Genomic DNA, 17610 nt, shown 5'->3' with positions numbered 1-17610 from the left:
ACACCTATCAGGCACAGAGCAGAGTGTCCACCTCTGCCGGGAAGAACCACAGCAAGCTTCCCAAGGACATGAAGTCAAAGCTGAGACCAATTAGAAAATCCATACTAAGCCCCTTGAAGATTCAGGAGTGAATAAAACACTCTGCCCTTTGATACATGGACCAAAGAAGAGAACTCAAATACTTAGTTCTCAAACAACATGCCAGGGTTCCAGAAGGCAAACAATAGAGCAACTGTCTGGAGTGGGGTGGAATCATCATCATCAGGAAGGTTTCCCAGGGAAGGGGGCATGTAAACCTGAGCCAGAGGAATAAGTAGAAATGCTCTAAGGGAGATGATGGGGAGGATGTCCAGGGAAAACTAAAGAACATGAGGTAAAGACATGAGGGTGTGAATGGGTGTGCCCATGTGCAGACAAGCAATTAGTTCAGAGCATGGGAAAATAAGCAGAGTGCACAGGGAGGGGGATAGGGGAGGAGGCACACCTCACCAATCTGATTTGTTGCTTCCTCCCTGGCCCTGCATTGTAACTCTGCCTGATAACTATCGAATCATCAATGCTGGCCCTGGAAGTCTCTCTAAAAGAGTTACTCCAGTGCTGTTTATAAAATACACAGTAGAAAAATCAACAGGGGTTTTCTTCCCCTATATGAAAAACTTTGGTTTAAAAGACAGAGCAGGGTTCATCAGTAGAGATCCAACAGCAAGCTGCGCAGATATCTTGAGCAACAACCTAAATTCCATAGCAGGTGATGTCACCTATAAATGCCCTATAAATGGAGGAAGTCTTCGGGTGCATCTGAATGATTTATCTGCACAGATACCCAGTGCTACAAGCATGGCTGTCTCAGCACTACGGCTGACGATTGTCCTGGGACTACTGGTCTTAATCCTGACTTGCCAGGCAGGTAAGTGCTTCTGACCGCAGCTCATACCTTGTGCACTGTCAGCCAGGATTGCAGGGAGGTGGCAGCACTGCTCCAGAACGTAAAGGGGAGAGGGGGGAAGGGGACTTCGGGCAATGCAGAAAGAGCACTGGACTAGGAGACAAGAGGCAGATCTTCTCGATTCTATATTGTTTATTTCTGCTCTGATCTTTATTATTTCTCTTCTTCTGCTGGATTTAGGCTGTCTTTGCTGTTCTGCTTCTATTTCCTTTAGGTGTGCTGTTAGATTTTGTATTTGGGATTTTTCTTGTTTCTTGAGATAGGCCTGGATTGCAATGTATTTTCCTCTCAGGACTGCCTTCGCTGCATCCCAAAGCTTTGGACTGTTGTGTTTTCATTTTCATTTGTTTCCATATATTTTTTAATTTCTTCTCTAATTGCCTGGTTGACCCATTCAGTCTTTAGAAGGGTGTTCTTTAACCTTCATGCTTTTGGAGGTTTTCCAGACTTTTTCCTGTGGTTGATTTCAAGCTTCATAGCATTGTGGTCTGAAAGTATGCATGGTATGATTTCAATTCTTGTATACTTATGAAGGGCTGTTTTGTGACTCAGTATGTGATCTATCTTGGAGAATGTTCCATGTGCACTCGAGAAGAAAGTATATTCTGTTTCTTTGGGATGCAGAGTTCTCAATATATCTGTCAAGTCCATCTGATCCAATGTATCATTCAGGGCGCTTGTTTCTTTATTGACCGTGTGTCTAGATGATCTATCCATTTCTGTAAGTGGAGTGTTAAAGTCCCCCAAGAGGCAGATCTTCTAACAAAAAGAAAGGATTTTTATTCAAATGTGCTTCAATTATAGCCTCTACCCTCAGTGAATGAATGAAGTTTGGAATGACCTTTTTTCTTATGTAGTCATGTGATACCGCGACACTATCATATTATAAATTTCTTGACAGCCGGGAGGGGAATTTATTTTTTGATGATTCTAACTAATAATGTTTGGAGGGAAAAAAATGTATACTCTGGAGTAAGACTCCTAGGCCTGGTTCTACCATTAATCAGAAATCTAACTTCAGGCATGTTAGTTAACCTGTCTGGGCCTCACATGTTGAAGGGAATATCAATAGTTAACTTTCTCATAAAGTTACCATGAAAATTAGAGACAAAAACTGTAAAAACATCCGGTCCCTAATAAGCACCCAATAAATATTAACTGCTATTGTTATCACATATTATCTCATTTGATTCTCATAATAATCCTCTTAAGTAAAAATGCCAAGTTTTATCATGCTCCTTTGGCAGGCTGACAGACAAAACTTGCAGAAGGAAAGTCACTTGGGCATAGACACAGGTAGACGTGGCATGCCTGGGTCTGAAATCCCCAGTCCCTCCATTCTGTCCGTTATGATTAAGTGCCTACTTCTTATTTAAAGATTTATTTTTTTAATATTTATTTATTTATTTTGAGAGAGAGAGCAACATCAGGGAAGGGGCAGAGAGAGAAGGAGAGAGAGAATCCCAAACCGGTTCAGCACTGTCAACACAGAGCCTGATGTGGGCTTGATCTCAAACAGTGAGATCATGACCTGAGCCAAGGTCAAGACTCAGATGCTTAACAGGACTGAGCCACCCACATGCCCCATGCTTACTTCTGTTATGCCCGTTCCAAGGATATAGGGGACCACAAGGCAGCTTGCAAAATTCTCATTACTTTTGGCCTGCAGAATATGGTGAGCTCTTGACTGGTCTCAATTCAGAAGGATAGGTCAGGAAACAAAGCCAGTGCAAATATTTAGTAACAGAGCCTTTTGCTTTTCTAAATGTAACTTGGCAGAACTCAACACCCTCAGCCACCCAGAGTCCACCAGCACAATATACAGACACACACTCTAATGAAATTATCACAGGGGCACCTGGGTGGGTCAGCTGGTTAAGCGTCCAACTTTGGCTCAGGTCACGATCGATCTCATGGTTCATGAGTTCAAGCCCCGCGTTGGGCTTCTGTGCTGACAGAGCCTGGAGCCAGCTTCAGATTCTGTGTCTCCTTCTCTCTCTGCCCCTTCCCCACTTGTAGTCTGTCTGTGTCTCTCTCTCTCTCTCCTCTCTCTGTCAAAAATAAATAAAACATTACCAAAAATTAAGAAAAAAAGATTTATAACAGAATTACCAAAGAGGTGGCCTCAGACACTACCGGGTCCATCAACTCCTTAAGTAATCAACACAGCAAAGTGAAAGGTGAGATTTATAGCCTAAGGACCAGTCCCCAGCTGTCTCTCATAAACCCTAAAACTGGTTCAATCAGTTCACTGCTTTGAACCTCAGTTTCTTCATCTGTAAAATGGGACAACAATCAACTTCACCTGGTCAAATGAATATGCCTTTATAATCACTTTGTAAACAATAAATACTATACAAATATCAGCAACACTGTATTTTTTTCAGAACTTTATAATTACATTGACTGAAAAACTCAACCAAGTAGTTAATGTAAATAAAGGCCAGTCCATATTATATTTGAAAAGAAAAAATATTCTGCTATTAGCTTTAATAGTTTGTTTACAGTATTTCAAATTTGATTTTTATTGTTTGTTTTTCTGTTTTTCAACATTTTCAAATTTCTTAATATTTTAACCACTTTTTAAAATTTTCATAATCTCCTAAAGCACTACAGGAAAAGCTAATATTAATCATTCTGTTGCTACTATTATTATTATTAACATTATAGTTCATAATATATGTACCCGTTATTATATATTATATATAATTTATTATATATATGCACCCATTATATTATATATAATATATATTCATGATAATACAGCAAGCATTTATTGTGGACTTACCTTGGGCCTGGTACTGTGATAAGTAGTGTATGTATGTGTATGTATGTACACATTTCATAGATATTTTACATGTGAAAGATATATAAAATATCTTTCAATCTTGACAATAACACAATGAATAAATTGAGAGACAAAGTATTTAAGAATTGTGTGCAAGGTTCCATGGTGGATTTTTTTTTGTTGAAGACAAGAATCAAACTCAAGTATATAGGACTCCAAAACATATGGTCCATCATACTCTAAAACCTCCTAATATAGATGTGGTTCAAGGACTGGGGCCTATGATCCAAACTTCACACATATTCCAGACTAGGGCTCTTTGCATATTGACAGGCTAGCATTTTGTGTCGTATTAAAATAAAAAGTCAATAAAATTAACTTATTATGCAAGTAACCATATGGCAACACGGGAAAAAGGAACTCACTTTTCATGCAAGGAATTGCTGTTTTGTACCTGGTAAATGTCTTCAGGGGAAACTGCTTGAAGATAGTATTATATCATGTAGATAATGTGCTCTGTGTAGTTAAAACAATTTAGGTTCAAACCCTGGCTCAACCACATTCTAGATGTATGATTTTAGGTGAGTCATTTAACTTCTCTGAGCACCTGTTTTCTCTTCTATAAAACTGTTAATACCTTCACTGAACTAAATAAAGATTAAGGCACATCATGAAAACACAATCCCAGTACCTGTTCAGTTGGCATTATCTTTCCTTCCAGTGATGAGAACAGAGAGCAATTCTGGTCACTGAGGTGGCCCTGCACTTTATGTAAGGATCATGTCTAGTATGTTCATTCATATCTCAACTCTTAGCATATGCTATGTACCTAATAGTAAGCTGAAAAAAAATACTTAATGAAAATATTAACAGCTGAATGAGTAAGTAATTGGTATACTGATTTTGGTTATAGGTCCCAGTCTGGTGCTCCTATCAAATCTTTTCTTGTGGCATAGTAAACAACAAATGTTTGCAAAATCGAAAGCCACATGTTTTGACTAAGAGTTTCTATTTTAGGATACAATACAGATGCAAGCCTTCTAACATAATTTTTGACAGCCTCCACACTAAAAGCTAGTTATGTCTCCTTCATTCAGAGTCGGGAAACAGTGCCTAGATGTTGGAACTCTTTGAGTCAAAACTTGTGGTGGGGTTACCATGTGAAATACAGGACACCCAGTCTAATATGAATTTCAGATAAACAATGAATAATCTTCTAATGTTTACTTATTTTTGAGAGAGAGAGAGAGAGAGAGAGAGTGAGCAGGGGAGAGGCAGAGAGAGATAAAGAGACACGGAATGTGAAGCAGGCTTCAGGCTCCAAGCTGTCAGCACAGAGCCCAATGAGGGACTCAAACTCACAAACCGCGGAGATCATGACCTGAAGTCGAACGCTTAACCCACTGAGCCACCCAGATGCCCCACAATTTTAGTTTAAATATGACCTAAATATTGCATGGTCATTCTTATACCAAAATTAAAAAAAATTGTTGTGTATCTGACATTTAATTGGGTATCCTGTATTTTTATTTACTGAATCTGGCAACACTATGTGTGAGGCTACACTAAAACTAAAAGACAAAAATCCCACTTTATCCTGGCACCAGCGTCCAGAGGGGAGTCCACTTGAAGCTACTAACTGCCACTCTTCCATTACTTTTAATCTCCTGAACCAGTGAGACCACTAAGCAAAGCCAAAACGCCCCAAAGGAACTTGCATGTCACCAACCTCACTCCCTGGACCCTTGGTCCTCATTGCAAAAGGCACTTGATTAAAAGTGAAGGGTAAGAAACCTGAATTTATAGTTCCATCTTCTCTTGCTATTTGCGAGGTCTCTTGCAAGTCACTTAATCCTTTCAGTTTCTTAGTCCAGTGAACTAAGAACTGCGTCCCTCGTAAGACTGGTCAAGGGTAAAATCACACAGCATTTACAAAGTCATTATTAACAGAAGTATAAAATGATGTACAAATGATAGAATTTCTCCTTGTCATCATCCTTATTATTCTACTTTCAATCTTACACTTGTGGTTAGATAGTAGCTTTGCTGTCAAAGGCTATTCAGCTCATTTTTGTTGTTGATAACTTGTATTTTATAAGTAATCTCTGTGGTAGAAAAATTAGACAATAAAAGAAACAAAGATATTTCTATCGTTAATAAGGTGGGGGGGGCATTATGCAGTTCTGCACAGAGTGCTTACAAATCCAGATTTTAGTACTAGTCAGACATGGGATTGAATTCTGTTTTGGCTGCTGACTAACTCTGTGACTTTGAACCAGCTCGTAAACCTCTCTCAACTTCCACTTCTTGAACTTAAACTTGGGATAAGAGTTTTGCCTACCTCACAGGGCTGCTGTGAGAATAAAATGATGTAACAACATATTAGCTTGTCTGACATAGGTATATGCTCAACAAATGCTACGCGTTATTATGCCATCATTATTCTCATTACCGCTTGCCGGGATTGCATGGAGAAAAGTACATTAAAATGGGCATTCTGTATTTCAATGCTGGAACTGGCTGCTTAACTGTGGACAAGTTACTTAACTTCCATGAGCTTCAATTTTCTCAACCAGAAAGGAAATCAACGTCTACCTAAGTATCGACACCTGTTGTTTTTAGGAACAACTGAGATGATGCATGTGATGACTTTGGCCAGGCAGGCATTAAATGTTCAACAAATATAACTGTACGAGGCTGTATAATTAATGAAAGGGGGTAAAAAGCGGTCTAAGGGTTCCCTTCAAAGAAAAGAGGCTTCCCTTTCTTGTTGCAGAAAATCACTTCTGAGATTCTGTTTTGTTTTTCAGATGACAAACCAGATGACAAGCCAGATGACTCAGACAAAAAAACAGAGCCAGATTTTCCAAAATTCCTAAACCTCTTGGGCACAGAGATCATTGAGAATGCAGTGGAGTTCATCCTCCGCTCCATGACGAGGAGCACGTAAGCACTGTGACAAACCTTGCTTTTGTCCAGTTTGCTGTTGGTAATGACCGCATTGCATTAAAATGAATGAGAAACAAAACTGTGGTGCATGACAATGTATTATTTGAGTTGAAAAGTATTGCCCTATCTTGAGATATATTTGCATCTGAATGAATTTCCCTGAACTCTTTTGGAGTGTACGCATTTCCAACAAGTGCTTCCGTAAAATATTTTTAATCTCGAGACCAAGTAGGAAGGAGGAAGTGTACTGGACCAGGGAACAGAAAGCCAGGTTCTGGTCTTGACACATGTGCTACTTGGCTGGGTGACCTTGAGCAAGGCCCTCCCTCGCTGAGTGCCTCAGTTTCCTCATCTGTAAAGTTAAAGGAATAAAGGACCCACCCGGGGCAGGCACTGTAATTCTTTGGTGAAGGTGGTGGGTGGTGATGTGTTCATTAGTGATACATGTGGTGAGTCCCGCCTTTATTTTCTAGTTTGAGAAACTCAAGAGGGTTAGAGAGACTAGCTGATCTCTCCTCAGAGACAATCTGGAGAACCTCTCATACGAGTGTTGATCATGAGGGATTGCCATGGTGGCAGCGCATACAGCCCATAATCTTCCCAATGTTCTCCACCTGCTTCCGAGCCCCTGAACACAACTCCTAACACATCTTACTCCAGTCTACACAGGCTCTGATTTTCACATCTACTTCACCCTGTTCTTATTTGCCCCACAGTAACCTCCCCACTTTCAGCTCTCTGGGATCCAGTTTGTTCTGAATTGCCAGGTGCTTTCAATCTCCACCTCATGGAGTCTCTGCCTCTAATTCTCTCCTTCCTAGATCCCTAAGCAGAGTTTGACAATGTGTGGTCTATACTCTCCTGGAGAATTTATACAAAATGAGTTTTCCTTCATCCTATCTTGTGTCTTCCTAGGACAAAGCTAAGGGTACACTTGAGAACAAGCTTTCTGGTAATTCTGATATCCCATCAATTTTGAAATGCTCTGGACTACAATGCTGGGCCTTGATGGTCCGCATACCCTTTAAATTTTTATTCACATTTTGTGTAAGTGTGCATCTTTGCATTTTTCTAAGGAAAATGCTTCTGACTTTTATTAGATTCTCAAAGGGGTCTGTGACCAATAACAGATTAAGAATCACTTCTCTTTAGAAATCATCAGGGGCCATGTTGTAATCTGTGATCTGCTTAGACCAATATATTATCATGTGGATGGGCAGGATTCTGCATACCATCCTTATGCACAAATTATTGAAACTCACAGATATTTATTTTTGCATTGTTATTTTTCTATTGTGGTTGCTTTTGCAACTGCTGAGTTACAATGACTGTTAATGTAAACAAGAAGAAACTGACAAGCAAGCAGGAGCAACGCCCACTATGTACAAAGTACATATTACACTCCAGCTGAATTCCTATTGTTGTAAATCAAAACAACAGCAAGCAAGGAGTTGAAACAATATTTCTTTTTATTCCTTCCCTGGGGAATTCCCCAGACATGAAAAAATACTGCTTTTATTCTTCTCTGTTAACCCTGGAAGCTCACTGTTGGAAATACTGGAGAACTGCTTGCTGTCAGCTCAGGGTTCAGGAACAGCAACTCCACTTCAACCATCTTCTCTGTTCCTCACTGTTTTCTATGCAAATGATGTTTTTCCTGTGTCTGGAACTTAAAACCATCTCAGGCTCTCTGACCTTGCTTTCGTTTCTGCCTAAAAGGCTCTTCCCTTCTCTTGTAGCTAGTGCTTGTCCTGCAGCTCATCTAAAAGTCACCTCCTCAGAGGGGCGCCTGGGTGGCTCTGTTGGTTGAGTGTCCAACTCTTGATTTTGGCTCAGGTCGTGATCTCGGGCTCCGTGCTGGCAGCATGGAGACTGCTTGGGATTCTTTCCCTCTCTCTCTGCCCCTGCCCTGCTGGTGTTCTCTCTCTCTCTCTCTCTCTCTCAAAATTTATAAACTTAAGAAGTCACCTCCTCAGAAAACAATTCTATAATCACTCTTATTAACACTATCTTCTTTCATTCCCTAGTTTTCTATTACTTTATCTTGTGCAATTATAGTGCAATTATAACATATATCACCACCTTTATTTTCAATCATGTGGCTATATGAAAATAGGGACCAGATCTAACTAGCTTCTGGCTCTAACACAGTACCTTATAGGTTAAGTGAGGCACTTAGTGAATAATTGTTGAATTGATTAATTAAGGAAAGGTATCTTCAAGATCAGATATAAAACCTATTACTGCAATTTGACTGAGAAATCCTGGGGGATCTTTGTTGAAAGACATAGCAGTCCTTGCTCAGGGGAAAAATCTAGCTGTCCTTTGTCCAAGGGAAGACCATAGATAGGATGGGGATGGGGAGTGGGAGGAGATCATCAAGAAGTATTTCTAAGCACTTAGTATACACAAAGTAGGGGCAGAAATTTGAAGGAAAAAACTCAAATGTAAATCCCTTCTCCAAGATTTGCAGTCCTTATGGTATGATGACCCAGCAAAAGCAGTAATGACTAATATGCTAAATAAGATAAATGTCAGCAAAACATCACAGGCAATTTCTACAGAAAGGAGCTGTGGTTGATACCAGGACGCTTAGGGGTATGTTTATAGCAAAGATGAGATGCAATCTGGGTCTTAAAAGACTCAGTGAGATTTGAGTAGAAAGACAGAATGACAGGAATGAGGTACTTGATAAAAATGAGAATTGTCTTTATTTACTCCATATCTTGATGCCTAAGTAGTGTGTCAGGCACGTAAAAATACTAGATATGTGCTTTCAGGACAGTGAATACAATAGCTCACCTTCTCCACTCTGGATTACTTTAGAGCCATGTGAACTGGATTCTGGTCACCATTGTTCTGAAAAATATACATATTCTTAATTCTTCTGACCGCCCCCCCCAAAGGCTCCAATTGTTGTGAATTTCCCCTCACCTGCTGGGTTTCCATGACATGGCATTTTCCTGTTTCTCTCCCTACCTCTAGCCACTCTTTCTCATTCTTTTTATAGGGCTTTTCTTTATGTATCTTCCCCTTAAATATTTCTCTTCAAAGCTCCAAATGTAACCTGCATGGGTTTTCACATGGGTAGTATTGGAATCCAATGACTTCCAAAATCAGATGTCTATTGCCTTCTTTTTTCTGAGCTACAGACTGAAATGATTAATTGCTTGCTACAACTGCTCCCCAAACCCATCACCCCACAAACTTGCTCCTCTTCACATGTTTCTTATCTCCTCACATGTCACATCCCCACCCACCTGGAATCCAGAAACCTCAGGGTCCTTGTGGATCTTTCTTGCTTGTCACCACCTTCATCACACTGCTGAATATTCTACTTCTAAATTTTTCTCCTGTATCATTCCTTTTCTTCAACTCCACTGACTAGTTGGCCTGGTGGAGTCCTTCATCACCTCTTTACTGAGTTCTTTTTATTAGATTTACGGTGAGTTCCACCATTTCTGTCTGTCCTCACTCCAAACCATCCTCTACTTATTACCAGAGTTATACAGTAAAAACACAAATTAAGTTCCATCACCGTCATTCTTGAAACCTTTTTTCTTGAATTTCCACAGCCTACAAAATCAGAACAAATGCATTCAACTGGTGTTAAATGTTCTTCCCTGAAGCCAATCAATTGCATATCTCACTCCTGAAGTCAAACACCCGATGCCCCTAATGACAAATGATTTGTTTCAGAACCGGTCATGTATGTATAAACCCCTAACATGTTTGCACATGGCTCTTCCGTCTGCCAACAAGGTCTGGTCCCCAACTCCAACTCCATTCTGTTTACCTAGAAAGTCTAGTCATTTTCTAAAGTCGAATTCAAAGGCAAGCTCTATGAAGACATCACAGACCCCTACGATTACAACATGCAGGTATTCATACTTTGGATTTCATTATGCTTTGTAGGAACTTTCACATCGATTTTCTTTCCCTCTAGTTGTTTTAAATTACTTGTATCTGATTGTGTCTATTTTTTCCACTAGACTGTAAACTCCTCACAGGCCACATTTTAATCATCTTTATCTTTTCAGTACAATGGTTCTAATACTAACCTCAGATCCTGGAGATCCCAGTTTTAGACTTTGCTTTGCCATTTATCAGCCATGTGTCTGGGACAGGTTGTTTAATCTCTTTGAGCTTTAGAAGCTTTTTCATACACCATATGAGATAAAAATTAATTTATCCATTTGATATTTAATTCCAACATCTATTCATTTATACTGTATGCCAGGCACTATTCTAGTTACTAGGGATATATTACTAAACAAATATACCAAAATATCTGTCTTATACAATTTATATGTGAACAGACACCCATGAATAGGTTTGTTGGCAAATTGAAAGAGATAATCGTGCATAAATAGCTTGCAAACTACAAATGTTATGGAAGTCTTAAATCTTATTTTATTTATGACATAGGAAGATCTGCAGAAAAAAATAGTGGTTCAAACATTATAAGACATTCTAGTGATCATTCTAATATTCTTGCTTAATCTCAATAATAATCCACTTTTTTCTCTTTTATTTTTCAAGAGGATTTATGGAATTTGATGATAAACAAGGAGAACATTCAGCAAAGTGACTTCCCCAGGTGATTCTTAACTTACAATTTACAACTAAAATAATAGAATATTTAACAAAGAAAAAGGATCTGTCTTATTTTATTCAATTGATTTGGGCACCCCCGTGCCTACTTATAAGCAGAAAAAGTGGAGTTTTTTTGGTTTGTTTTTGCTTTAGTTTCTTTTTTCAATTTTTTTTTAATGTTTATTTATTTATTTTGAGAGAAAGAGAGAGATCACAGAGAGCAAGAGCATATGCAGGGAAGGGGCAGAGAGAGAGGGAGAGATGGAATCCCAAGCTGACAGCACAGAGGCCGACGTGGGGCTCCATCCCATGAATCGTGAGATCATGACCTGAGCCAAAATCAAGAGTTGGATGCTTAACCAACATCATTATTGGTTGGACTGTCCCCTCCATTCAGACAATCTTAATCACAAACACGTACATTATTATCAGGATACTGAGGTTTCTCACTGAATCCCAAGAGCTCCCAAAGGACTAGAGCTACATGTGTGGACTTCTAGACCTGTACTGTCCAATAGGTGGACAGGCGCCCCTGCAGTAGTTTCTTAAAATTAATTTTAAATAGAAGTATTTTTTATCACCATAAAGTCACTGACCTAATAAGATTATCTTAAGAGAGGAGGCCCAACTATGGGAAGAAACAAGAAAGCACTGGGAGTTAGGAGACCTGGTCCTGCTACAATGCTATCAGTAACTTTCCTTGCGCACATAGCACCTATGACGTGAGGGGAGTGTGTGCGCTAAAATAGAAGGGCCCATGTAATTGTGCAATTAGTTACTCATGAGAAGAGTGAGCTCTGCTGAACCTCATTCCAGGAGAAAAGACTAACAAGCTCTCTAGTCCCATATAGTTGTATTTAGAGTAGTCCCCCCTTATCTGTGAGGGATACATTCCAAGATGCCAGGGGACACCTGACACCGTAGATAGTACGAATCCCATATATATGTTTTCTCCTCTACATACTTACCTATAATAAAGTTTAATTTACATATTAGGCGCAGTAAGAGATTAACGACAGTAACTAATAATAAAATAGAAGAATTATAATATGCCGCAAGAAAAGTTATGTAAATGTGGTTTCTCTCTCTCTCTCAGAAAATCTTATTGTACTGTACTCCCCCTTCCTCATCTTTTGATGATGTGAGAGGATGAAATGGCTACAAGATGAGATGAAGTGAGGTGAATGACACAGGCACTGTGATACAGTGTTAGGTTTCTGTTGATGATCTGACATTATATAAGAAAAAGGATCTGCTTCCAGACCTCTGTTGACTGTGGGTAACTGGAACTACGGAAAGCAAAACCACAAAAAAGGGGGAACTACAAACAGTATAGTCTGAGCGCTCAGAAACACCTGCTTTCTCCTTATTCTATTCTTTCCTGAAAAGACAGAAATATCAAAACAGAAATGATATAGCTGGGAAGGTAACTATTATATCAGCAGCTAGCATGAACTGAGTACTTACTCTGTATTAAGCATTAAGCAGAGTGTTATGTATGTAGCGCCTAATTTAATTCAAACACCACTATGACATGGTATTCTTCTTCTTCTTTAATTTTGTAAGTAAAGAATGTGACCAAGTCACTAACATGGCCATGTTAGTAAGGGAAGAGGGAAAGATGTGAACGTAGGCAGCCTTATTCTGGGGTGTGCCTTCTGTTACTAAGCAGTTGTGCTAGTGGAGAGCAGAGACCATTGTAGGAGGAGGCACTTGAAAACACTATGTGATCTTACACAGGCCTTCAAGTTTCCCATAGAAATAAAACACCACACCTTTGGTTAACTGAGTTACCTTACATGCATCTCCAGGAAGCATGGCCTTTCTCAACTTCTATTTCGTATCTTGTCTAGGAATCCTCCTTTTCCCTACTGTCTTCATTTCCTAACCTAGGTCTTAGTAATGTAAGCTCAGGAACCTACTATCAGATTACTCAGGGACTTAGTCCACTCTTTTCCATGAGCTTCAAAGGACAGAAGTCAGTCCTGGGCATTAGAATCAAAACAAGCCCAACCCAGACACATCTGATTCTCATGCCAAAGCCAGCTACGTTTCTAAAAACATTCACTTATATTTGCATGTTTCTGTTTCCATCATCTCAGGGAATAGCCTACCTCTTGTTGCAGGTGTCCTGACCCTTAGCTGATTCATTCAGGCTGCTGGGATGCCCCTCTACCCATTGGTACACACACCCTTAATCTTTAGAGTGCTACCCTAGCAGTTCAGTGTATAAGCCAGTCCAACAGACAAGGCAATATGAAGGGTTAGAAAGAGCAGAAGACACAGAGAAAAAGTAAGTTCAAATTCTAACTTGGCTACTTACTGGTTGTCTATTGGCCTCCTTGAGTTTCACTTTACTCCTTATGAAAATGTTAAAAATCTTGGGAACTTAATTGTTCCAGATCTTAATGCCAGATTTTTTTTTAACTGTGTATAAAAAAAACTTTGAGTAGATTCATGAAGCAATTATAGATGCTCTAATGGGCTGGGAGGAATGGCTCAATTTAGGGATATTAAAAAATTGGGCTAGAAAGAAGAAAGCCTCTAAGGCAAAGATTACATTTTGAATGGTTTGGTCAGGAGTGTCTCTTTAAACAGTAGTGACTGTGCATTTAATAAGTAGCTTTAAAAGTTGCACATGTATGATAATTGCCACATCTAATCAAAATCAAGTCACCACTTTAGAATTAAGTGACTCACAGCAATGCCCCAGTATACAAAATGTGGCCAAAGTTCTACATATTCCCTAAATTAAGATAGATAAATAGATACATAGATATCCCATCTTCCTTCTACAACATATGCCCCTTTCTTACATATTTTATTCTTTTAGTGCTTATTTAATCGGTACCTACTATTCTGCCAGTACTATCAAGATAAATAATGATGTCCAGCCATTGAGAAGTCAATAGTCTGGGCTATCAGTTGAGACAGTGTACCCCAGGACTGTAGAGGGAAACGATACAGTTATGTATAAAAGTGCCTTGGACACACCTTGGAGGAAGGAGATAAGGAGAAACACCTGGAAAAAGGAGTGGGCATTAAAAGATCTTTACCAAGAAGGTGAACTTCTGCACACATTCTCAGATGCTGAACAAAGGGGGCAAGGTCTCAAAAGCAAATCATCCAATAGACTGGACACTAAACTAATCTGAGACCCTCCCAACCTCTGCTCAATCACATTGGTAAAACTTCTTTATCTTAATAGACTTAAAATCATATTCCCTGTTGTTCAGCATCACTTGAAATGAATCACAGGGATTCAAGTCCCCTAGTGTCTTAAGTCACTAATCACCTTAAGGTATAAATTACCTTTCTTATTAAACAAAAAAAATCTGATGAACCCCACTAGGCTATTATCAAAAGAAGTAAAAATTAGGAAAGTACTTTCTGAATCTTAATTTCTAATTACATGTTTTCAATTAAGAAAAAATATACTATGGATCTGGTAGATCACATGTTTAGACTTGCTGAGTCAGAACTTCCAAGGGAGGGACCTGGGAATAAATACACTGGGCGTGTGTGGGGGCAGGGGGAGGGGGGCACTAAATACATTTAATGCTCATGCAGCTGATGAGCAAAACTGCAGTTGGGCATGACTTTACTTAATATCCACTCCATGACGTCTTATGGGAAAAGCTTCCTGCAGAATTTAGAGGAAAAAAAAAATTGTCCTCCCTAAAAACTGCTTCTTTTCTAAGATTTTTGTCGCATGGTCTATTTCATTCATTTTCTTTTCATGTCTATCCAGAAACTCAAAGTGAAACTGATGACTCATTTCATCTCTGAGTTTAACCTGTGAGCATTCTCCCTTCATCCTTGTTGCTCATCCTTACCACATATATCTTGTATTTTCATTTTTGTTGTTGTTGCTTATTTCCTCAAATATGTATTATAGTTGATTTCATTATAAATCATCTCCCATTTTAAAGTGTGGAGGCATGCAAATGTTAAAGATTAAAAACTCTGTATTTTTCTTAAATCTTAAACCCTCTATAGCTGGTAATTGTTTCCCTCTATCTGGCTTGTATTTCTAAGGACACACCCAACATGGCTCCAGATAACCCAAGGGCAGCAAATCCTACTTTTCCAGTTCTGCTTCACGAGTCCGAGGCCCCAAAGCAGCTCCAAGCAAGTTCTCAGGATTCAGGACCTGGCTCAACCAAACACAGCTTATTCTGAACATCCTGATTTTGCCTTCTTGCCTCTAGAAGTCAGAGGACTGTGTCCTCTTAGGGGTCACATACCCTATTTAAATGAGATTTTTGTTGTTGGTGGTAGTAACTTTCCTGAGCATCCTTAAAGTTTTTAATGATGCAAAAAATATAAAATATATAAAAGTGATTATTGGCCAGAATAATCAAAGAATGGTTCAAAATAAGAAAGTCAAAGCCCAGATAAAGTAACAAGTCCAAAGTCACACAATCAGTAAATGACAAAAAAGGAATTTGAAACGGACTCCAAAGAACAAACTCTAACTCCTAAAAACATATGAAGTTCCAGAGTTAAAAGCTTCATCTATCCTTTTGCAAAGTCTTTCAAATACATCTGAGCCTATTCTCCTGGGCTAGGTAAACTAAAAACCAACATTTTTTTAAATTAACTAGATTATTACTGTTCCAGATAGTCTTTATAATTCTCAAAGAATAGCATAGAGTGTCAGGGATGGAAGAGTCCTCGAATAGTCTAGTGCAGCTCTTATATTTTGCTCACCACCTCATCACACAGAGGCAGGTCCCCAGTAGCCATTGCTGTCACTCTTGCCCACTAGGTCATAGAGAATCGAATGCCTGTAAAACTTGACGCAGTGGAGCCAGAAAGATTCTCCCAGAATTATTGATGTGGACAGTTAAGACCAGACTGAAATCATGGAGCTGATGATAATTACAGATCTAGAATATAGGATCTCTGTACTACTGCTAATGAGTTCTCACAAGCTGTCCTGAGATTGGCCCTTTCAAAGCACTTCGGCTCTGAAAGTGACTCCAGTGTTTCAATAAATCTTTTGTTTGTCTTGTTTCCTATTTTAATAGCCAGAATATGTTTGCATGCAACACAAAGAGCCTTTAATAATATAGGTAACTAAACAAAGAGTGAACACCTACAAAATACTGAAATACACTCTTGGCAATAAATTCAGACAAGCCACCTTCTGCATTTTCCAGAGACTGTGCCAACTTCTTCTTTTTTTCCAGTTTTACTGATATATAACTGACATATAACATAGTGTAAGTGTAAGGTACAAATGTGATGATTTGATATACATATATATTGCTAAATTATTATAAGCATAACCTTAGTTAACACATCTATCACTTACAGAGTTTTTTTTTTTTTTTGGAGTGAAAATGTTTAAGATCTACTCTCTTAGCAACATGTAAGTACATGATACAGTATTGTTAACTACAGTCACTATGCTGTACGTCATATCCCCAGAATTTATTGTTCTTATAACTCGAAGTGTGTACCCTTCGACAACCTTCACCTATTTCTCCCACCACCTCCCTACTCTTGGCAACCACCAATCTACTCTCTATTTCTATGAGTTCCATTTTTTTTTTAAGATTCCACATGTAAATGAGATCATACAGTATTTGTCTTTCTCTGCCTGACTTATTTCACTTAGCATAATGCTCTCAAGATTCATCCATATAGTTGCAAGTGGTAGGATTTTCTTTCTTTTAGGCTGAATAATATTCCACTGTGTGTGTATGTCTGTGTGTTACATTTCTTTATCCACTAATCCATCAAGACACTTAAATTGTTTCTATATCCAAGCTATTGTAAATAATGGCTGCAGTAAACATGGGAGTACCTATATTTCTTCAAGATAATGATTTCATTTCCTTTGGAGATATACTCAAAAGTGATATTGCCAGATGGTAGTTCTTTCTGTAATTTTTTAAGGAACCTCCATACTGTTTTCCACAGTGGCTTTACCAGTTTACATTCCCACCAGCAGTGAACAAGGGTTCCCTTTTCTCCACATCCTTGTCAGTCCTTGTTATCTCTTATCTTTTGATAATAGCCATTCTAACAGGTGTGAGGTAATATTGTGATTTTGATTTGCATTTCCTTGATAAATAGTGATGTTGAGTACCTTTTCATATACCTGTTGGACATTTATGTATCTTCTTTAGAAAAATGTCTATTCAGGTCCTTTGCTCACTTTTGAATCAAATTACTTGTTTCATTTTTGCTATTGAGCTGTAGGAGTTCCTTATGTATTTTGGATATCAACCCCTTATCAGATACAGAATTTGCAAATTTGCAAATTTGCAATTTGCCTTTTTATTTTATTGATCATTTGGAGACTGTTAACTTCAAGTAT

At 38.7% G+C, this 17610-nt stretch overlaps 1 protein-coding gene across 2 annotated transcripts; it reads left to right on the top strand.

The window, feature by feature from the left end:
- Positions 1–447: 447 nt before the first annotated feature.
- CA1H5orf46 (chromosome A1 C5orf46 homolog) lies at positions 448–16303 on the top strand. 2 transcript variants are annotated; one of them, XM_027042067.2, is made up of 4 exons: positions 481–907; positions 6545–6680; positions 11226–11283; positions 15318–16303. In XM_027042067.2, exons 1-3 carry the CDS (start codon positions 649–651, stop codon positions 11272–11274), a joined length of 444 nt encoding a protein of 147 aa, XP_026897868.1. In that variant the 5' UTR covers positions 481–648; the 3' UTR covers positions 11275–11283; positions 15318–16303. The 2 variants fall into 2 exon arrangements, with proteins under 2 accessions (XP_026897862.1, XP_026897868.1); XM_027042061.2 differs by lacking the exon at positions 11226–11283 and having other exon boundaries at positions 448–907.
- Positions 16304–17610: the final 1307 nt, after the last annotated feature.

The sequence above is a fragment of the Acinonyx jubatus genome, chromosome A1 (genome assembly GCF_027475565.1).
Source record: "Acinonyx jubatus isolate Ajub_Pintada_27869175 chromosome A1, VMU_Ajub_asm_v1.0, whole genome shotgun sequence".
NCBI lineage: Eukaryota > Metazoa > Chordata > Mammalia > Carnivora > Felidae > Acinonyx > Acinonyx jubatus.
Note: the sequence above shows the minus strand (reverse complement) of the source record. Positions and strands in the feature narration are given on the sequence as shown.

Bases quoted from the DNA above. Each gene is read 5' to 3' on its own strand.
- CA1H5orf46 (XM_027042061.2), top strand. From the start codon at position 649: ATGAAAAACTTTGGTTTAAAAGACAGAGCAGGGTTCATCAGTAGAGAT. The intron at 908-6,544 runs GTAAGTGCTTCT...TTTGTTTTTCAG, and splicing joins AATCCTGACTTGCCAGGCAG to ATGACAAACCAGATGACAAG. The intron at 6,681-15,317 runs GTAAGCACTGTG...TGTATTTCTAAG, and splicing joins CGCTCCATGACGAGGAGCAC to GACACACCCAACATGGCTCC.